This window comes from Sebastes umbrosus, chromosome 2, assembly GCF_015220745.1.
Source record: "Sebastes umbrosus isolate fSebUmb1 chromosome 2, fSebUmb1.pri, whole genome shotgun sequence".
NCBI lineage: Eukaryota > Metazoa > Chordata > Actinopteri > Perciformes > Sebastidae > Sebastes > Sebastes umbrosus.
The window spans coordinates 33,301,585-33,325,637 of record NC_051270.1 but is presented as its reverse complement, the minus strand read 5'-3'; the positions used below and the strand labels follow the sequence as shown (position 1 = coordinate 33,325,637).

Sequence of the window (24,053 nt, the reverse complement as noted above, 5' to 3'; positions counted from 1 at the left end):
AAAATCAAGAAGGCCTCACGACCTCCTGTGAAGATTTGGTGACTCCTAGTGGGGGTCAGGACCCCCATGTTGGGAACCAGTGGGTTAGAATATACAGTAGTTGTGTAATATTTCACTTCTGAGGGGATCTCAGCAGTATGCCAACCTCAGACCAATTAGTGTTTTGTACAAATGGATATGTAAACAACTATTTTACACAGCTGGGTTGTGCTTAGACTGGCTGAGCTAACATAATGTAACTTTAAATAGAGAACGAGAGGGGAAGCATGTGACCATTTAAAGGTGAAGACAGACACCATATCTGAAGACTACTGCTGAGACAATTTGTATTGATCTGGAAAACTAAGTGTTATCTAATGCACACCTAATAGACCTCAGTGCTTATAGTATGTTAACCCTTTTGCATTTATCTGACAAAAAATCAGCCCATCACTCTCTTCATTAATAATTAATGACTTGGGTTATGAATAAATGATGTCTGCTGGACCAGGTGCAATACACATGTACGGTATGTGTATGTATACATGAGTGTATAGTGGAGTGTATGAATGTCTGAGGAGCACCTAAAAATGTGCTATTTCTGAAGTGTGTCTGCATGTTATGTGTGTGCTACCACTAGGAACATGTAGAATATTCTGTAATTTATTTCCTTATAAAGCAAAAAGACTCTTTTTGATAAATCACTGGCTTTGAATACTTATTTGTGCACTCAATAAACAAATTAAATTTCCTTAGTTGAGTCATTTTTGCCCTCACATTACCAAACTTACATTCAAATTTCTTAATTTTCTCTTTTGTCTTTGTGGATGGTGCAATGCAAAATATACCTACTGGGCTAACATCACATAGAGTTTCATGTATTTACAATACTGACAGGTAAGCCTACTTGAAGATACAAAACCTAATGTAGGTGCTAAAGTTAGCTTGCTGGCTATCATGTTGGGGTCTGAACGGAAGGTGAAAACCCCACTTGACGACAGGCTGAGTCTGATGTGACAGAAAGTTAAGAAGCCCCTCTGAACGTGGCCGTAATGGTGGAAAAACCCTTCACTCCGTTGCGCTGCCAGGCTGGGACTCCACTCTGCTTCTATCTATAGCATGCTGTTGTTTTTTCCATCACACCCTCTCGTGGAAAATACAGCCACGCTGCGCTAATCAGCACAAGTATTTTAATTCACAGCGACTATGATGGAAGTGTTCACCTTCTGGCCCGTGTCTGTGGTGATAGCCAAGCCATTGGGCACGAGGCCCGCTGTTTTGTGCTTCTTCACCAGCCTCACAGAAACGACAGGGATAGCCACCTAAAGAAGATGGAAAATGTCATTTACAAGAAGACACACGATGATGAGGAAATTATAGGAAAGATAAAAAACACCAGTGTGATTTGAGTGAATGATGGCAGGGAAATACACTCTGGAAAACCCCCCTGGAGAAAATCAGTAGTGGACATGAAACGTGTCTTATTTCAGTCAGAATGTGAGGAATGCAGTCTGAATAAGTAGCTTATTGTCACTCAGATGTCAGGAGAGGTTTGGTTTCAAGGAAATGAAGGAAAAGGAACAGTGCACAACATCAGAGGGAAAATCACATAACTGGTTCAGGTTAAAGGTTCAATAAGTCTACCTCCTGGTATATAATTTCCCAGTGCAGACATAAACAGAGAGAATTAGGACTGTGACACTGAGAGTCAGCCCGTAATCCTGAATGACTTTCAGTCAAATAATTTGTCAAGCTGTCCAATCAGCTTGTCAGATTGTGACTGGGAGACACTGGGTTCATGTTTGTCAGTCAGTTTCAGTTCATTAAGCTGTCTGTCAGTCTTTCGTACCTTGATGTCCTTGCCGAAGAGGTTGGCATAGAAACACAGCCAGTTTCTGGAAATGTAGAGCCGGCCTTGTAGGAGAATATCTCTGAGAAGAGCACAGGAGTACACTGAGAACACAAGAGACAGAAACAGAAACTTTTTTTTTATCTTAGTCTTTCAAAAACTGTAAACTGGATAAAGAAAAACATACAGGCTTATCGAAACAAAGTCTCCAAACCCTCCTACTGTCTCACCGGCATTTTGTTGCAAATAGTATCAAAGTTTATGGTAAACCAGGTTGAACTGTGCAAACAGAGGAATTCATAGTGTGCCGAAGAAGTTGGTCATACAGAAAGTGCTTCTGAGATTAACCAGATAGCAGAACTGAAGCAGGAAGAACTAAAGTTGGACACTGTGCCAAGTAAAGCAAATAAAAAGCAGAAAATAAATAGTGACTATACGCTGCAATTTTACTTTTGTACTTTTTACTTTACTTTTCCGTTTGTTCTATAGAGATTTGGTATGAAAGTACAGATGCTGTTGTTGAAGATGCAGCACCAGCAGCACATTAAAGCTGCTGATAACTTCTAGTACATTGTACAGATACTGAAAATCATTAGATATTTTGTACAATCTTCAGTGGTGGAATGTAACTAAATATTTGTACTTTACTTGAATATTTCCATTTTGTGCTATTTTATTCTTCTACTCCTCTACATCTCAGAGGGAAATATTGTACTTTTACTCAACTACATTTATTTAATACTCATAGTTACTTTTTTTTTTTTACATAAAAACACATGTTATGCTTATATTATAGGATGCAGAACTATACTAATATCCTACCCAGTAGTTTACAACTGAAATTGGCTCAACATTGATGAACTACAACATTAAAATGTTACATTACAACATTAAAAATGACAACTTAAAAATGCTCATTAGTGAAAACAGTCATTCTGCATAATGAGTACTTTATTTTTGATACTTTAAGTAAATTTGGCTGCTAATACTCCTGTACTTTTACTTAAAGGTGCAGTGTGCAGGATCTAACGGTATTTAGCGGTGAGGTGACGACACTGCAACCAACTGAAGCCTCTCCCGTGTGCCAAGTGTGTAGAGGAACTACAGTGGTCGACGCGAAAAAGGCAAATGGCCCTCTCTAGAGTCTGTTGTAGTGTAGGTCATTTGGAGCAGAGTCAGTGCGTAGAGTATGTGTGTACTTATAGTGAGTGGTGAAGTAAGAGCGAGAGAGAGCGGCGGCAACGGCAGCAAGTAATGTTATCGACTCCGGCTCAAGCAGGGAAAGTTAACAGTGTTTGGTTTGTCCGTTCTGGGCTACTGTAGAAACATGGCGGATGCTGTGAAGAGGATATAAACGGCTCATTCTAAGGTAATGAAAACACGACGACTCTTATCATCAGGTGTTTATACACTAAAGAAAACATACCTATTAATATTATATTCCATTTCTGCCGACAGATCCCCCCCAAATGTTACGCACTGGTCCTTTAAGTAACATTTTAAATTCAGGACTTGTACTTGGTATTTCTACTTTCACTTACGTAAAGGATCTGAGTACTTCTTGCACCACTGACAAACGTACATGTTTCCAGTGTTTCCATCACAATGTTACTATAGTCTGGTGTAAAAGCCTAATAAACAGAATTTAGACTGTATAGATTCTGTAACATGACACCTCCCTCATCTGCCTTAATGTTACGAAAACCTTTTTCCTTTATGTAGCTTCCATTATAATAATATTGGATCACATTTGTGTTGCAACTAAGGAATCATTATTGATTATCTTTCTGACAAATAAGTTAATCATTTAGCCTTACAGTGTCCAGAGCCAAAAGTGACGTCTTAAAATTGCTAACGGGCCAAAACCCAAAGATGTATTGAATTCATAACTCAGATATAAAACAGAAAATCAGTACATCCCCACAAATTGAAAAGCTGCAACATGGGACATTTGGAATGACTTGGGGATTTATCAATCATCTAAAGTGGTGGCGATTAATTTCTGTCGATTGACCAATTGATTAATTGACTTATGTCAACTCTAGATCACATCAACAGCCAATATCTGACAGGCTAATATCAGTCTCATACTGTCACTGTACATTGCATGAAGAGCTACTTAGTAGGGCTGCAACTAACAATTATTTTCATTGTGGATTAATCTGTGGATTATTTTCTCGATTATTCCTATGGTCTATAAAATGTCAGAAAATGGTGAAAAATGTCAATCAGTGTTTCCCAAAGCCCAAGATGACATCCTCAAATGTCTTGTTTTATCCACAACTCAGAGATATTCAGTTTACTGTCATAGAGGAGGAAAGAAACCAGAAAATATTCACATCTAAGAAGCTGGAATCAGAGAATTTAGACTTTTTTTTTCTTAAAAAATTACTTAAACTGATTAATCGATTATCAAAATAGCTGGCAATCAATTTAATAGTTGACAACTAATCGATTAATCGTTGCAGCTCTACTAAATAGAGTACAAATACAAGTCCAAATGCATCATGGGTAAATCATAGTGAGGTTGAAGCATGACACGTCCAAGAATATTAACAAGTTGATTAGTAAAAAAAAGATTCCTTGTGATAAAAAGCACAGTACCTTTCATGAGGATCTCATCCTTGGGCACACACTGGAACAGTTTGTGGTACTGCGAGTTGTACTTGCTGACAGTCTGTGCAGAGGGACAGGGCAGAGTCATGAGCAGCTCCTTGGCGGACCGGCCTGCCTGCACGGCCCCACCAGCAACACCGGCCACTCCGCCACCACCGGCCACTCTGGCTCCGCTCGCCGCAGACACCACCCTCTCCCTCAGAGGACGCGAGCTCTGCACCAGGCTCAGCACGTTGGCACCGTACACACACACACACTCGCGCACATCCAAGGCCTGGAGCAACCCGCTGCAAGACACACACTGTGCCCCCTGTCGCCGGTCAGTACGGGGCACCGAGATGGAAGACTTGTCTACCGCTAAGTCTACATGCACCTACAAACACACAAACACACACACCAGGCTCTAATGTGTACACCTACACACACACACATTCACTACTAATACAGAGTTACAGCAGCAACGCCTCAGTTTACAGCCACTGAGCTCTTTTCCCTGAAAGTACAAGGCTCCCTTTCTCTGTCTCAAATACACCTCCAGTGACTCTACACTTTGCAGCACCCGGCTGACACCCTCCCTCTCCTCCTGCCTCCTTCACACACATACACACACTCTGCCCTTCATCACTCTGAGCTGAAAAAAACAACACACACACACACACACACACACAGGTACTCCTCACTACTCTCACTCACTTGAAGCCCTTTCTTTCTCTGCCTTTGCCTTTCCCTCTATCTGTCAGTTTGCCTCTCTGTGAGAACTAAAAGTCCTCACTTTTCAGAGAAAATCATAGATTTTCCTCCCATCTGAACAACAAGAGGTCTTATTCATTCCCCGCTCTCCTCCCTCACTGCTCAAACTCACCTCCAAGCTCTAGATATCTCTGCCGCCACACTATCTTTCCCTTATTTTTCCTGCCCTGCCCTGCATCTCGTCTATCTTCCCTTCGACTCGTATCAGCTCAGTTTGTCTCAGTTGTCTGCGGCTCCTGTTTTTGTCTTTCTATTAATAGCTCGTGCTAGAGCAGCTCCTGTCCTCAGGAGTATGACGCTTTACAGTAGGTTACAGTAACGCAGAGGGCTCGATCACCACCGAGGGGAAAGCCCAGAGTTAATCTGTTGACCTGTTAAAATCATTTGATAACTGAATTCATAGGTGATATGGTATTAGATGATTAGTTTGTGATGTGGTTGTATTATTTCCACTCGATAATGTGGAGGCTGTTTCTAATGTGATTCATATCAAGGCTGAAATTTTGAGAAATGTCTGGAGGACACTGGCCAGGATTGCAGCAAGTCTACGCGATAGTAATGTAGGATTATACAGCACTGCTGAGCTTGTCAATAAACATATGATAATGTGCTCTCAGTTCGGTTTCATATGTTGAGTCTAAAATCTTTTAATAATAACTGAGCTTGAGAAATCTCACACTAGTGGGGGGGTAAGCAGGAAACATTTGGTCATTTCTCACACATTTATAAAGGCAGCATGTTAGTTAGCTTGTTAGCATGCCATCATGTATGATTCAGATTACATAAATAAATTAGGGCTGTCAATTGACTAAAATCAATTATCTGTTCAAAATGTACCTTAAAGGGAGATTTGTCAAGTATTTAATACTCTTATCAACGTGGGATTGGGCAAATATGCTGCTTTAGGCAAATGTATGTATATATTTATTATTAGAAAACAATTAACAACACAAAACTTGTCCAGAAACCCTCACAGGTACTGCATTTAGCATAAAAAATATGCTCAAATCATAACATGGCAAACTGCAGCCCAACAGGCAACAACAGCTGTCAGTGTGTCAGTGTGTTGACTTGACTGACTTGCCCCAAAACTGCATGTGATTATCATAAAGTGGGCATGTCTGTAAAGGGGAGACTCGTGGGTACCCATAGAACCCGTTTTCATTCACATATCTTGAGGTCAGAGGTCAAGGGACCCCTTTGAAAATAGCCATGCCAGTTTTTCCTTGCCAAAATATTGAATAAGTTTGGAGCGTTATTTAAACTCCTTTCCGACAAGCTAGTATGACATGGTTGGCACCAATTCTCCTTTCTAGTTTCATATGATATCAGTGTCTTCACTCTAGCTTTAAAACTGAGCCCACTACAACCTACAAATTGCAAGTTGTGTTAATGTGTTAAAGAACTTAGTGGTGTTAAAATTAATTTGCGTTAATGTGTTATTATCGCGTTAATGTTGACAGCCCTAAAATAAATACAATATGCATCAGATTGCATTTAGATTTTGTCATATTAGTTGAAGCGTTTTGTCAGTCCAATTGTCATGACATAGATCTGTTTGAAATATATTTCACTGCAGTATAAAAGTGAGAGAATGACCTTTGAGTCAAGGAATCACAAAATAAACAATCTCCTCAGATGAAAAGTTTTAACAGGGAATGCCCCTTTTTTTTTAGATTAAACATGACAGTAAAAAAAATAATATAACTGGTTATTAATACAACTGGTTGGACTTGCTCCAATCACAAACACTGAAATGATTAAAATCAAAAGAGAGACCTGACTCACCGAGCCTCGGTAACATTTCTTCACATCTTCATAGGACAGGTCTTCAATCAGCTGAAACCTGTGATGAAAGGAAAAATACATTTAGAATTAAAAAGACACCTCTTCATATGCATGTTTTCCTCTTAATAATGATAACTCTACTGTATGCAAAATAGACCATACATCTACAAGTCTTCTCAATGCACTAATAAGGATAAAAATATTGGATAAAAATATCAAATAAATTAGGGCTGTCAAAGTCAACGCGATAATCACGTGTTAAAGCAAATTCGTTTTAACGCCACTAATTTCTATAACGCATTAATGCAACTTGCGATTTTTAAGTTGTAGCAGTTTTAAATCTAGAGTGAAGATACTGACATCATACGAAACTAGAAAACCTAAGGAATCCATTGGTACCAGCCATGTCACAGTAGCTTGTCGCGAAGGCGGTTAAATAACGCTCCAAGCTTACGCTAAATTTTGGTCCCTTGACCTCTAACCTCCGGATATGTGAATGTAAATGGGTTCTATGGATACCCACAAGTCTCCCCTTTACAGACATGCCCACTTTATGATAATCACATGCAGTTTGGGGACAAGTCATAGTCAAGTCAGCACACTGACACACTGACAGCTCCAATAATATATATATATATATTTGCATAAACCAGAATATTTGCCCACTCCCATGTTGATAAATACTCTCCCTTAAGGTACATTTTGAAGAAAGAGATAAAAAACGTGCTTTTAGTTTGCGATTAATCGTGATTAACTATGGACAATCACGCAATTAATTGCGATTAAATATTTTAATCGATTGACAGCCCTAAAATAAATACATATATAGCACATTTGAAGGCAGATTAATGCCTTCATCTGGCCTGAAGACAGCATGACAAATGGTTGTTAGCCTGTGTGCGTGTGTACAGTATGTGTGTATCTGTGTACATTGCATGAAAATCCCAGCTGGGTCAAAGCTTCCACATGACGAGTTAATCATTAGTGCGTGCATAACTGCAGGGAGACGAAGGCTGTCACAAAACAACATAATCAAAGATAAATATTGAGTTGTTGAAACACAAATAGTGACCATGCCAGGAGATTATCCGTGTTGTTCTTTTTATAGTCGGGATACATGAACACACACATCACTGGCATCGAGCTCGCCTCAGGAGGAGTAGTCAGAGCAGCACAGCAGATGTCACAGCATGATACTCGTATCTATTGCTAATGCTGACAGAACCACCCAGCAGATAAAATACAGTATAATCAGCCCTTTAAGGAAAATGTCATTGAAATTAACTGCTGTCCCAGTTAAGACGCTTTAAAGAAGAAGACATGAATGCAACAATGAATTCTGAAAGGCCAGATGTCTTTGAGGGATTATTTTCTGACAGAGACTTCCCTTTCTTCCTGTATCTCTCCGTGAGTGCTAGGTGATTGACAGCGAGCAGAGCCCAGCGTAACGCCATGCTGATATGAAAACACTCCTGCTCGAGGAGTTACTGATAAAACAGACTAGAGGCTCTGGCTAAACCAAACTGCAGCTTTCATGTGTACTATGATGGATTATCTCACTCTGTGGAAGCCATTTTTCATATGGTGCAACAGAGAAAGGCATCAAATGAAGGGAGGAAAGTGAGCCTTGATATCTTCAACCCTCCAGAGTCCAACAGGCATAATGTGAAGGACACAGGAAGACCGTTACATTTACTACACATCGGTTAGTCCTCATACTCAAAGTCTTTTCTCTTGTACTGTTTGAAAAATACAAACGAGTGTGTACACGGCCAGGGTTATGGTAGACAAAATAACAGTCAGATATCATACTTATACATACATATAATCACAGCAGGTGGACTGTAACTAAGTACTTTTAATTAAGTACTCTACTTAAGCTCAATTGGGATTTATCTGACAGTTATAGTTACTGGTTACCTTTCAGATTAAGATTTTATACATATTATCAGTTTGCATACAAACTATGCAGTACATACAGTTGTCCAATTTAGCTCTGCCAATACTTATGTACCTTTTAGCCCAAGATTTTTAGTGCAGGACTTGCAATGGAGTATGTATTTCATTGTGATATTGCTACTTTTATTTTGCTAAGTAAAAGTATCTCAGTACTTCGTCCACCACTGCTTATAATACTAATTTAGTTATAGGTTACTACATACAATAACAATGCTGTTTCTTCATTTCCATGTCATTCACATGAATCATCAACTTCAAAGATGCTGACTTTTCGCCTGGGAAATGCAGCTTTAGCCTCAGTTTTTCAGCTTCAAAATCAACCAGCAAAATCAACATTGCCAGCTAGAAAATGAAAAGGCTACTTTTGTTTATCTTTGCCTGAAATCAAATTAATTCATAATTCATAATTGTTTTCAACATTACTAAGAATTTCTTTAAATCCGCCACTGTTTGCATTATATACTGAATATGCGAGAATGGAGAGCTTGACAGAGGCAGCAACGGTAACTAAGGGCTAGCAGTAGTGCTAACCGTTACTAACTTAATGACTGTTAGCTGTTAGCGAAGAGTAAAGAAGCAAAGAGACGAAACTCTGGTGGGTTTTTTTTACAACAGCCGCCATTTGGGACTGAAGATGCTAATATTTTTAATATTTTATTGTTCAACACAGGCCATTTTGGTAGAATATGACAATAGAATATAAATAATTTTGTTTTACTTTTGTACGGCACTTTTTAGGCGGACGTTTTACTTCAGTCCAAAATGACGGAAACGTAGCTTTGCAGCTGGGCGCTGACGTTGCAATGGAACAAACAATCGACTCTCACTTCTTGGCAATATACATTTTTGCACAAGTCGGTGTTAAAATTAACATTATTTTAAACTAATGCAAATGCAGTGTAAGTAAAAAGTAGAAAGACAACATATCTCCCAATATTTCATCCTCACTTGTTCCTCCAGAATAATGTTTCATGACAATCTGTCTCTCAACATGGCTGCCCTATGATTCATCAGGGACTTTATAACATCATACCGTTAACAGCTTCCCATTTGTATTCTCCTTGAACAGCGTCCTTCACTGTATAGGCTGCAGCAAGGTGCCATTATGTTAAAATACCCCATCACTGTTGCCTTAATAGCTGCAGGACTGTCCGTGTCCTTGCTCTGATGAGAGACTCTCCTCTGGGTAAGAAGATAGCGTGACCTCTGTCCCCAAACAACCCTCCCTGACTCTGCTGTCTCTTTCCATGTCGCTGCTCCTCTCATGGTGGAGCACAGTGGAGATGAGAGAGGTAGACTCTGCAATGGCGGGGTGTCTGTCACGATGACACCGAGATAATTATGTCAGGAAAATACTGATCTCTATATCTGACTGCACAGCAAAAGACCAATGTAGGCCTACACTTAAATCTGAGAATGTAATAAATCAAAACACTAAATCACCTTCATCATCATCATCATAAATTATATTATTTTGAGTGGAAACTTGTGGCAAACTCTTCATGTAATGCCACTATATACAGTACCATATAAGCCATGGGGCCTGTGGAAAAATCCATATGACAATTAGATTTGATATCAATATGAATCAATATCTGCCATGGAATAAAAATATCTCATGTTGTACTGTATGGAAGAATAACTTATTATTAAATAATATTCCCTGATTAGTTTTAGGTTTCATTTTGTTGTGTCTTTTTTGCATTAAGTGAAGCAAACAAACTTGCATCATTATAATATAATTCTAATCATATGAATATATTACTGGCCGACGGTAATATTAAATAATAGCCCAGTCTTTTATGTACAAATGTGTAGTATTAAAGCTTATGGGGCGACGGTTTCTAACTTAAAAAGAGGGAGAGAGTGAGACTTTAAAAAAGTAGTGAGATGAGGGTGAGAGCAGCAGTTTGGAGAAATGGTGTTAGATACTGTATACTGTAGGCTATATTAGGGACAGAAAGGTGCTAACAAAAGAAAGCTCAAACTAGAATTACCGCCTTATGGTTGTATACCTTCGCCAACCAGTCAAGTTTCAGTTTATATCCATGTCTGTCCAAAATGTCATCACTTCATCATTTTATCCTGTTAGACATCTGAGTGAAATTGTCATAATTAGCATATGAATTCTTGAATTATGGCCAAAAACCTGTTTTGTAAGTCACAGTAACCTTTGACCTCCAATTCAAATCAGTTCATCCCTGAATCCAAAGTGAACATTTGTGCCAAATTTGAAGCAATTCCCTCCAGGCAGTGGTGTAGTGGTCATGAGGTGGGTGAACTACTAGATACATGGGTAGGTTACGGAGGAGGAAGTGGGTATACTCTCCTTTTATTGGCTTTTTGGCCGGAAAAAGAGGTGGGTATACCCCGTATACCTGCATATACCCTCCACTACACCACTGCCTCCAAGTGTTCCCGAGATATCACGTTCACGAGAATGGTACGGACGTACGTACGCACATACTTATGCACAGACGGCGACCCACGGCCACGACCATCGTCAGCATCGAGTAATAAATGTATCAAAGTGATAAGCATTAGTGAGTGGAGAGACAAGATAATTAATGTTTAGATCCTCTACTACTGCCACAAAACATGTTTCCAATCTAATTTTATGGACTTTCATATTATACACGCACACTGTAAGTATAAATATGAAGGAATAATATTACAACCTGCAAAATTTAGACGCAACTACACTATATGAGTAACAGAGGTTTGACAAAATGATCTCAACTCAAGGTCCACTTATGATGATGATCATAAGTCATGATGATGAATCTGTTGTCATGCAAGCTCAGTTGTTGTTGTGATTTAATCCCCATAATTTAGGACTTCTTTTCTGTTTTCGCCAAAAGATTTAGGACGAAGAGTCCTACAAAAAGTTGCTACTGATGAAAACAGCTACTGAGCTCACATGACAACAAATCCGTCTTCATGACAACCGAGCAAACTCCAATTCACTGATGAAAACTGAGATACGATTGTAAGCCCCAGAAAAATATATAGGCTACTTGGAGGATTTATTGTGCCTACGTGTAATATGACTCTATATGTCTTCAAGCATTAGGTCATTCATTTTTATGTCTCTATTGTTACTCTACTATCATCTTCTCCTACATCTAGAGAACCAGAGAGTGAATGAGAGACCCACAACTCAGACTGGAAAAAGACCCAAGTGGGGTTAAAGTGTCAGAGAACAGACAGATGCTATAGCTGCCTGCTGTGTGTGTGTGCGTGTGTGTGTGTGTGTGTGTGTGTGTGTGTATGTGTAAGAGCAGGATGAGGCTGTTGTTTACAGCAGAGCAGTACAGCTGTGACAGTGCTGCCTAATCTCCAGCTGGATCTGCTGGACATTTCACAGATACTTGAAGTAAATGCATCACTTCACATCACATATTATCTTCAAAACAGCAGTAAGTAAATCCACCATGCACGCATCCAAAACCCCCACAATGGCAAAGTAGTCTATTTTCTGTTGTAAGTTCAAAGTGAAGATATTCGTTATGTTGCTTTTTATGTACTGTTTTCCCATTTAATATCTTTTGTTTATCCACTGGAACATCATATTGTGAGCAGTGGGCTACCTCCGGGTCTGAAAAGTGAAGCCACTTGCATTCTTTCTAATAGCCAGCAGGGGGCGACTCCTCTGGTTGCAAAAAGCCTACTTCTCACTTGATTTATCACCTCAGTAAACATTGTAAACATGAGTTTATGGTCTCAATCACTAGTTTCAAGTCTCTTAACCTTCTCAGTGTGTTTTCAGTTGATGAAATTTAATTGTAACATTTTGGTCGCCTAAAAATGTCTTATTCAGTGTTCAGTTGTACTTGGTGCCTTCAAATGGGGTTGTATTTGCCGTGTTCACAAGAAGAGTCCATATGAACGTCCCCCTCTTGTGGAATTCAAGACCTTGTAAGTGGAATGTTTCTGAAAGCTCAGAGTTCATGAGTTGTGACGTGTTTGTTGACGTTGTCAGAAATGGCGGAGGCCATGGAAGTACATTTTTCGGTGCATATTAAGTTAATATACTGTAATTTTAGTCGTTTATTGTTTTTCTTTGTAATTTTATAATAGGTCTGAGGAAAATGTTGATACACCCAACGGCCTAAACTTTGTCATCTGTCATTATGCCTTTGCATTTACTGCATTATGTTACCCACTTGCTAATAGGCTAAACTGTTAGCCTCTGTGGCTTCTAGACAGCGACAGTAACGTTAATATTGCTGTAGATTAACAGCGGTGTTCTCACGACTTAACCAATTGAGCGCCAAGCATATTGTGCACACGACTTCCCATGTTGTAAACACAAGCTCACAAGTTTCATTTGACGGCACCATTAGCTCCACCCTCTTGTGTTACTTCTGATACAAAGAAACAAGATGGCGACAGCAAAAAAGCTGAACTCCAGGCTTCAAAACCGTAGTCCACAAACCAATGAGTGACGTCAAGGTGACTACATCCACTTCTTATATACAGTCTATGATTGTGAGGTATTCACTTGTACATATCATGTACATTGAATAAATGTCCAAAATACATGCAAGATGTTTACCTTTAATGGTCTGAGTTCAAAGCAGTTAACATGAATTTAGAAAACAGGATGTCTAACAAGTGATACATAACCAAACTAAATTACATCAGGTCATTAGATGAGTCAAAAGCTACCCTCTTTCCAACATTTAATCATTTTATGCAGCTTGTCCTTGATGTGCAAATTCATCGCTTTCTCATTAAAAATCACCCTCCTAGAAAAGACATTATCTATTATCTTGTGACCATGTTATGAACAATAGTGCATGTGTGCTGCTCTCACTGCCTGCTGGTTGCTGCCTATAAATAGGCTCCACAGTGGCTCTGCACTCCCAGGTGGAGAGAAGAGAGTGATTATTAAAAACACAGGCAGCTCTGTGGGGACCAACCGGCTCTCCAGTCCTCGCTCTCACTCTCCATCTGTCTCTAGCTTTAACACAAGATCCAGGTCTTAATCAATACTGCTGCTACATCTAGATGCAATAGGTGAGTGTAAGAGGGAAACCGCTACAGGCAATTCCCATCATGGCGTTATGTAGCAGAGCTGTGAACGTGGTGTGTCAAGGTACAGCATGTTTTGTTTTTTTACAAAAGGATATAAGGAAGGTCATGCTGGGATGACGTGGGAAAATGATGGATAGTTGTCAAGGATAGAAGCTGCACCAAAATGTCACTTAGAGGGACAGTGTGTAACATTTCAGGAGATATATTAACTATTTCATAACTATGTTTTCATTAGTGTATAATCACCTGAAACTAAGAATCATTGTGTTTTCGTTAGCTTAGGATGAGCCCTGTATCTACATAGGGAGCGGGTCCTCTTCACAGAGTCTGCCATGTTGCTCCACCATGTTTCTACAGTAGCCCAGAACGGACAAACCAAACACTGGCTCTGGCGAAGGCCACCATAGTTCTCTGACACACTTATGAAACTGCGGTAACGTGAGCAGCAGAGTGCAAAACCGTGGTACCGCCAGCCGCCGTCTGACTTCCGTTGCTCCTAAAGTAGTGGTATTATGGTAAGGATGACCTCTGAGCGAGGCGAACGGCGTTAATGCGGTTTTGCACTCGGCGGCTCACATTACTGCATTCTTGGAAAGGGAGGAGTGAGTGGAGGGGTACTCAGTTGGTTGCAATCTGCAACCACACCACTAGATGCTGCCAAATCCTACACACTGTACCTTTAAGGTTGATTTTGGATATTATTCGGAGGGTTTGAAATTAATTCACAGACCCAGGGGGAAGCATCGCATTTTCCAGTTGAAATAAAAACATGAAAATCACTAAAGCAGGAACTTGTAAGGATTTCACACAGCATGTACCAGGAGGATCAGTGGACAGTGGATTGCATCATGTACATGTGGTGAACCTGTCTGAGTCCTGCACATAATAAAGCAGAATAACTTCAAAACAAATGATCTCTACCATCATTTCAGAAGCTGTGGTTTGGAAATTAAACTAAACCTGTGTATCAGCTTATATCCCTGTGAGCAAAGCAAAATGTTGCTTCTGCAGGTGTGTGTGTGTGTGTGTGTGTGTGTGTGTGTGTGTGTGTGTGCGTGTGTGTGTGTGTGAGTGTGTACAGGTACGCATGCGCCTTTGTCAGGGTATCTCAGTGCCCTTGGCTGCGAGGCTGAGCAGTGAAACTAATTACAAGCTCAAAGAATCCCAAATTGAATCCTAAATTAGAAAGCGAACACCTCCCATCGGTGGCCGGTGTAGGAGAGGACTCCAAGTCAATAATTTAGCTGGAGGAGAAGAAATTGGGACTGAGAGAGAAGTGAGTCTCACTATCTACGAGAAAAGATAGGAATGATGAGAGCAGAAGAGGAACTTTCAAATAGTCTCCTTAGTTTAAAATTAGAGTATCAGATTCATAGATCAGAGTTCTCGTTTTAAACAAGACTTTTTTTAAAGAAACAGTTCATAGAGATGTGAAAATGAATTAATTCTTTTATCACCCCCACGTCAGCTGATATTTTGTTTGAAAGACGAAGTATGCACTCAAAGTGAGGACCTGCAGCTTAATCTCTAAGGAAACCATGTGTTCATAATCAGCTTCATATCTAAGGACAGCACAACATGTTTATCTGGTTATCTTATAAAAGCACCATCATGAATGTTATAATCAAATATTGGGACACGGTGTACCAGTGCAACCCGAACATCATCAGTGAGGAAATTACAGTAAATTCTTTTGCACACTTTGGTTATGTTGCATGAGCTGTTTGAAGGAACTTGATGGATATCTTAAAGGGACTGTTTGTAACTTTCAGAAATGCTTGTTAACAGCGACACCTGTGGCCGTTAAGTCAACGAAAGTCAGCGTCGGGTTCGCGCTTGCTCGCTCTAAATAGACATGAACGAGCATCGCTCAAAACATTGAGGCAACACACATCAGCTAAAACCACAATATCAATCTATATTTCACTCAAACGTCCACTGTACATTCACTCGATATTCTCAGAGCTAAACAAACGCATGTACGCGCACATGCACGTGAGGTGGAGCGAGAACGAGCGCGTTGTGTGAGTGAAGGCAGGCAGGCAGAGGAGCAGAGTACAGCAGAGACTCCGTCCCTGGATACCAAAGCTACGGTCTCCCCCGCGTACTACGACAGCCGCCAACACTGTTTTGCAAGACGGGCTTCACTAGATATAACGTTGCGTTTTTTGTGCTTCCGTGTAGTTTGTGTTGGAGTCTGATGGTACGTGTCCACAGGGAGTCTGAACAGCGTAGCCACACGCGAGCGCGCATATGCGAGCGCGCATGGGAAACCGACCCGGTAGATTTATACATGTAAAAAGTTACAAACAGTAACACATAAGACATTAAGTAAGACATTTTTAAGATAAATGTTCTGCAAACATTACAGTGGATAATTAATAGCAATGCAAAATTAATAGAAAATAAATAGTTTCAAATTCAACAATATTTTATTGTTATTCTGTGACCCACATGTTAGACTTTAAAACTGCATCCACTAAGATTTTTTATATGTACACCGAATCAAATGATTCTGTGTAATGTGAAAGGGGTTGCTTGTAGTGACAATTATCACCTTTTCTTAAGCTGTTGTTAAACCCACTGTACGCTACCTGCCCAGCACCAAGCGACAAGCTGGTGGATATATTGGAGTATCAGACAGGTAAAGAGCCAGATGCTAAATGTAAGTTGGTGAAGACCAAAACAGAGCTTGAAAGGATTGTGAATATTAGATCAGTTGGCCCGAGACATGATTAAAAATTAATGTTACTGTTGCTTTGTGTGTCCTGGATGTGTAAATACTAATTTCTTTGCTAACTCATCAGCCATAACACCTTCAGAAGCCAGTGATATGTGGTGGTTGTGTATTTGTTTGATCAATTAAAGCTAGAGTTGGTAATATTCTTCAAGAATATTTTGTGTCATACTTGTTGAAATACTACATATTGACAACAATCAATAAATCACATTCTCTGGCAAAAATAAATAAAAAATCTGGTATCTGTGGCTTTGTAGGATGGTAATAAACCTGTCCAATCATTTTGTTTGGCCCAAATGTAATGATTAAACTGGCTACCTGCTCGGTCTCTGCCCGTGAACTCATTGCATGTCACCGCAGTCTTCCACAAGCTGCTAGCTTGACAGCTGTGCATACAAACAATAGGCATGTTTGTTGTTTACATTCATTATATGTTTACTTTCATAATGATAATTGTGGGGGAGTGGCTTCGGAGGAAGGCCTGAAGGGACGGACCGTCAGTGTTGCCGACTTGGCGACTTTCTCTCTAGATTTTGGGACTTTTGGAGCTAGTGCTGCTAGCTACTTTCATTGGAAAATAGTCGGCAACACTGAGCTCAGTTTTTCGGTTGGATAATTTTCTAAATCTAGCATACTCTTTCTGGTTTCCTAAGATTACCAACCCTAGCTTTAATGCAGTTATAAATACTATAAACAAATATTTACAACCTGAAATATTGCACACAGCAACAAAGGAGTGTTGAGGTGAGTTAGGCGCTGGGAAGGGATAAAACTAAAGATACACACACTGCTTACTGAGTGCTGTAAATTCAAGACTGACAAGTCCATGAAGTCCCTCCCATTCTCTGAGTCAACTAACACACATCACCGCTAAATCCCATCCCAGAACAGATTCCCCAGGATTACACTGCTCCTGCCTCGAATCCTTCTTATATAACGCACACATTCTGTCTGCAGACACACACAGACATTGTGCATATGAATACTTGCACAAAAATATGGTTAAATGGATTAAAACACTACAGAAATTTACATTTTCTAAACACATATATCTTCCCTCCAGGCCTTTTGGGGGAAAGAAAAAAAATCCTTTGTAAATCCTGGTTTGCGGTCTCTTTGTGTGACCATTGTTTGACATCAAATACAGCTGAAATAAAAGCACAAAATAAGTGCTGTGAAGATAAATCTCCTGTGGCTGTAACCCATGACCATGCACAGGATACAGATGGCGTGTTGGGAAGAAGACAGCAAGTGTTGCCGAGCAGTGTGTGTGTGTGTTTGTGTGTGTAAGATTTGCCTGAAGTGGCCGTGTGCGTCGTCGTCCTTGGAGTGGTCCAGGTCCTGTGTTGCGATCAGGCCTGTTTCTTCGCTCTGCTCCTGCTGCTCAGTCATGCTCCTGGCCCTAAACACACAAACACACAGTTCTATGTTAACAGCAGGCACCTCTCCGCTGGACCGTCGTGTACACTTGTTTGTTTTCGTCTCCGGGTTTGGCTTCAAAGAGAGCTTTCACCCAAAAAAAGTTTATGGGGCAAACAAGTGGACTCTGTCTTCAAAATCAACACAGCTGTGATGCAACATAAAGTCTGAAAGTCTGATTCTGCTGGTTATCACTACTTTAATAATCTCTACTCAGCAAAATAAAGCTGTGTTCTTGTGCTCGTGTAAATGGGGTCAGTGTCTGCTCTCACCCAGATGTCTACAAAGAAATAAAGCACCTCGGAGGTTATGCAGATGGCTGACCTGATGTGCTGCTGCGAGCTGACTCAAACATTTCTTTAAAAATACACTTTACACTTTGAAACTTTTCAGCACCAAATGTCTCTTAAAAATTAACTATTATGTATACCAAAAGAAGAAGAAGAAGAAACCAAGAAAGGACGATGAATAGTGTTAAGGGGAGATGTCTTAAAAGAAAGACTAACATTTCTTCCTGGTGATTGACAATAAGTAGAACAAAGCATTATACACACACTAAAATAAAAACACTAAGGAACAATTCAACTGAAACTCTTATCCATTTCTTTAAACTGCCATTATTTATCCAATTCTTATAACTAGCTATTTCAACCATTTATCCATTATAGCTAACTGTTAAACTGGATTACTTTTAGCTAACAATTTCAATTTCTGTTCGCTTGATAACTATTTTTTACGTACTCTAAATTACACATGGTGTTTCTGTGTTAATGGTCTCAGGGTGTATGTAATGTACAGTCAGACCAATCACACCAATGTGTAATGCTATTTGGTTGTTTATTGCCTCCCTCAACACAAATATATATATATATATTTTTTTTTTATCATATCCTAATTTACTTCTTCAAATTATCTGAGTCGACCACAATCTTCCAGGTACCCCCTGAAAACTGCAGAAGTAGGCATCCCCCCCTGTGGTGCACACAGCCCTGTTTGGGAAACTGGATGATAAATAAGATTTAAATGCTTTGCATTGTTGTCATAAAATACTGGAAACCTTTAAAAAATCTATTATGTTTCCTCGTCTCATCTGCACATGAACACCCACCTGCCCTGAGCCACATTCTCCTCTGGGAGAGGGGAAGTTGTTAACACCTGCCCCGGTGTAATTACAGGTGTTGATGCAAAGAGGCTCCTGTGTGCAGTTTCCAGCGTATTATCTCTAATTGGCCAGAAGCTTCACGTCAGCCACTGACCTGTGCAAACAACAAGGGCTTCCTAGGGGTTTTACATATGACTGGTCATCTGTGATCACAGAGGTTTGAGTGGGAGGTGAGGGTCTGTTGTGATAGATAAGGAAAAGGGTTTGTGAGGTCTTTTCACCTTAAGCCTGAGGTTAAGGGATTCAGGAGGGATATCTGATCCCAGATGTGAGCCTGAGGGCAAAATGCAGCTTTGTAGTGCTGTTTTAGTTCACTCATAGAAACAATGTTCAAACGGGCTGCTTGTAGTTGTGCTCAGCTGTTCTTTGCAAGGAAATGGTTGGAGTATTTTAATCAGATCAGATCAGTAGCTGACGGCATGGAGAATATTTAAGCAAAGATTTTTATAAGAACAAATCAATTTGCACAAAATCACTGAGATGCATTCTTTCATATTTAAACTAAATAAATGTATGAATTCTGTTGCAAATTAAAATATAATTAACAACAGAAAATCTTGGCTAATTATAAGTGTATTGGATTTACTTTGTAAAATGTTCCTCTGGAGTAATAACTCAATAATTTACCTAAATTTAATGAAATTATATTCCTGAAGCGTTTTGTACAATTTAACGATGTTCTGCCTCAACACCTTTTTACTCAAGTCCTTGTTACATGTGGGAAGTTACACTTTTTAATGACCATACCAGTAGCATTGCATGTTTTAGAACATATACAGTATATACTGTATATGTATAGAATTGCAAATCACATATTTGTACATAACTATTTTGAAATTAATTTCTTGCTTTCCAGACAACTATTGACTCATTTTTATGAAAACCAGTGTGCAGTTGTGTGAAACTTGGACAGTTAGTCATCTCATTTTTAGCTAGAAATAAATGACCTTATGACTAAATTACTTTATGACCCTTTAGCTGACAGCTAGGTGTTGTTTAAAACCACAAAGTGTCCACTGTGTCTGACGGCACGGGAAACAGACTTTGGATCTTTGGTAACCTCATTCACCCTGGTCACACAGTTATTGACAGAAACAGCCCATGAAGATGTTTCAGTCTATGGTCTATTTATTTATTAGTCTGTGCAGCTTTCCGGGAAGTAGAATTAAACAAAGGATCAAAAAGAAACAATAAATGTTGCCTCAGCTACACCACAACCTATGATTTCCTATCTGTCAGTATATTACTGTCTGCACTTGTCTGGCCCAATCGGGGAGTGTAACACTGTCATTTAAATTTCATTGTTAATGTTGCCATGGGAGGGCAAGGCGGAGACAGAACATACCAGACTGACCAGTTTCTAAAGTAAATAAGTATTGTGCATTTTGCTAAATGCCATGCTGCTGCACAAAATACATCAAGAAGCATCCTGATGAGCTCCCTCACAGTATTAATGGACAAACAACCTCATTTACAGCGGTCATGTCTAGAAGGTAACCCACAAGTTGTGAAAATCTCGATAGATGGTTAAGGTTAGGCATTGACCTCGAATAGTTAAGGTAAAGCATTGACCTTGAGTCTTGAGAGAGTTTTTGCAAGTCTTTGCAATTTGTGGGTTACCCTCGAGACACGACCATTTGCAGGTTGATCCTATTTGATACAGAAGCATTTTCTTAGTGAATTGTTCAGCACAAAACACTGCTTCCTCTTTGTTGATGTGATCTGAAAGTTACAAATGCAACCACAGTTCTCTGAGTGTACAGACCAGATCCAACCCTATCGTCAGACAACAACATCAGTATTGGAGGATTCTGTAAAACTCTGGATTATATTCAGTGCTAGTGTTTTTAAAAGTCATTATGTCTTGCTTTCTACAACATTTAACCCACAGGGTCCCCATACAAAAGGAAGTGGCTGGACAGATAATAAAACAGAGAATAGCAGGCAATTACAATTATTTAGAAAACATTTTTAGAACTTTTTTTTCATACAGCTTTAGCCCTATGATGTGATCTACATTAGATTGCAATACATTATCTTGTATTGCAACATTTTGTTTATCTAATAAGGAAATTAGACATCAGAGAGCGCTATCTGGGCTGCCTGTAATCTGAAGAAGTGTGTTTCATCCTGTGGCAGAAGATGGGCAGTCTGGACTGAGATGAGCAACCACAGGGCCCATGGTGTGACAGGGTATAAATGAGCTGTTGGCCCTCAGTATCTGTTCATTGTGTACCTTATTCCTGGAATAGTACATGGAAACAGATTTGCTGTGTGGTAATTTCATCAATCACAAATTGATAAAAAAAAAAGAAATAGATTTTGGCACAGGGTCTCAACATTAAGTGATAAAGGGGCCGCCCTTAAGGCCCTTATCATGTCAGTGGATATGTGCTTTAGTGGTACATTTACAATTAATCCAATTACCAAAAAAACAATAGCCACAGTGAACCTGTTTTTTTTGAGGACCCCGGGGCATTTACCCATTTTGCCTGTTAATAAAGCCTTTCGGGGAAGCCATTGGTTATGCTGCTGGTTTGACCTTAGCTCGGCGGTGTAAAGGAGCAGTTCCCTTCACTACCGTGTAGACTGACACCAGAGAACTGAAACAAGGTCTCAGTGTAGCAGGAGAAGTGGAGTGATGTGGAAAAACTTAGAGTCGTATGCTATCTAAATAAACAGGAATGTTAATCTGTTTTTCAGCAGCAGGACTCATCTAAACAGTCCTAACGCGCTGAGGACGCAGGATTTACATTTGCCTTAAAGAAACACTGCATTTCCCCCAAGACAATACACACATGTATGTAAAACACACCATGTTAGCACTGTCATTGTTTTCCAAAACAATCAAGTAAACAATAACTTTATATTAGAACAGAGAGGTTGGTATGTTAAACTACAAATGAACTGCCTTCATGGCCTTTCAAACCTTTGAATGTTAATTGAGAACTCCCTGCCTCTCCTCCTCCATGTCCTTTTTCTGACTCAGGAGACAAACATTTTGTTCCGTCACAAGACATCCTCCAATCCAATCAACGGTAATCTTGTTAAGGTTGCTAGTCACTAGGATTGTTGAATCACTGCACTCGCTTTGCCTCCGGCTGCTCGTTTCCCTCTAGCACCGTTGTTGTTCTCGTCAGCCAATGGCTTTCCCAAGATCTGCCAAGTACTGTGGCAAATAAATGAGTTAAAAGAAACACTAATTAATATAGAGCTTCATGTTTTTATGTACGGGATTGCTAAATCTGCCTTCAGACTTTGGAACAACCTTCGAGGAGATTAGGATGACTAAGTCTATCTGTTCGTTAAGACTCTTCTTAATACACACTTTTATAGTCTAGCGGTCCTGTGATTCTACCTTCCCACACCATTTATTTTATTGTTTTAATTATGTTTTACTATGTTTTATGTCGTATTGCTTGATTTTAATTATTGTTTTATGGATAGTGCTATTGTTCTTATTTGTTTTTATGATTCCATTGTTGTTGTTGGTTTCACCCTGTAAAGCACCTTGTAAACATTGTTGTGGAAAGTTGCTATATAAATAGGGCTGACCCGAATGCTTTGAAGCTTCAAAGCTTCAACCGTGGCCAAGGTATTTGATCTCCAAATCACTAAACGAATGCTCCGTTTTTTAAAAATCTTTTTATATACAAATATGTAATAATAATGTATGAATCCACAACATTAATCATTATGTAAGGGATAATGTACGGGGTTCCGGTCACTGTTGTGAAATAAACCCCGACATCATGCCGCACCCCGACACAGAGCGGAGGGGTGGACCCCGACACAAAGGGATCTTCATTGAAGGGGTTTATTTCACAACAATGACCGACTAGCTGTACATTATCCCGCTTATTACACGGCTACTTACCAACATCAGAACTGTGCCCATAGCAACAGTCTGTTCTACATAGCAACAGTCTGCTATAAAGAAATAACAGACCGTAGAACGCCGTGATTGACCAATCAGAATCAAGTATTCAACAAAGCCGTGTAATAATCATATGTAACATTAATTATTATTAGTTATTCTCAAACGGATATTGCTGTTTGTTGTGTGTAGAGGTGTTTGTACAATAGTTTGGCAGCGGCCCTGTACCAGGCAGTGAAACGCTGCTCCACAAAGCTACGAATACCTTCGAATATTTCTCACTGAAGCTTCGAAGCCCAAAAAATGGTATTCGGGACAGCTCTAAATAAAGTCTATTATTATTATTATTATTATTAAGGAGACTTCTCCTTAGCAAGACAGCAGGCACACAGCTTTGTAAGAAATGTGGTCTGCTTTGTTTACAGTGTAGAAGCAAAATGTTTGATTCATCTGAAAAGCTGAATGTGAGTTTGTCTTATTATTATTATTATTCTAAAATTAAAGTTGTCTGTGGTCTTAGGAGCAGTAAAACTTAGACAAATGTGTGCTTACATAAATCCAAAATAAATCTGAAAAGGGAAAAGATGACTATATCAGAGCTTTGTGGCATCATTTGGCATCATTATGATTTTCTTTTTTCCCTGTACTACCAGTTGTCCCTGGATTTTTTGTCCTTATTGCTGTGTATTGACTTAATTTGGTCCTCTGGTACTTCCCAGACACAGTCAGTGTATGAAGCAGCAACAGAAGTTCAGCCTGTGGACTCTGCCCTCCTCACTGCTTGAGACCTCCTGAAATAACCTCTCCATTGTGCAGCACCTCAAAACAGCCTTTGATGACAGAAGTGTGTTGTTAAGACAGCACAAGGCACCAA

General features: G+C 39.6%; 1 protein-coding gene across 7 annotated transcripts in view; it reads right to left on the bottom strand.

The window, feature by feature from the left end:
• gramd2aa (GRAM domain containing 2Aa) overlaps positions 1-24,053 on the bottom strand; it is a 50,385-nt gene that overhangs the window by 12,256 nt on the left and 14,076 nt on the right. For 3 of the 7 annotated variants that reach the window (XM_037748521.1, XM_037748556.1, XM_037748546.1), the window contains exons 2-6: positions 18,019-18,123; positions 6,974-7,040; positions 4,433-4,817; positions 1,829-1,932; positions 1,203-1,301 (exon numbers count right to left, since the gene is read on the bottom strand). In XM_037748521.1, coding sequence (XP_037604449.1) covers positions 1,203-1,301; positions 1,829-1,932; positions 4,433-4,817; positions 6,974-7,040; positions 18,019-18,123 — 760 coding nt within the window. The remainder of the gene's footprint in view (positions 1-1,202; positions 1,302-1,828; positions 1,933-4,432; positions 4,818-6,973; positions 7,041-18,018; positions 18,124-24,053) is intronic. The other 4 variants (XM_037748565.1, XM_037748530.1, XM_037748538.1 and 1 more) reach the window with 4 other exon arrangements.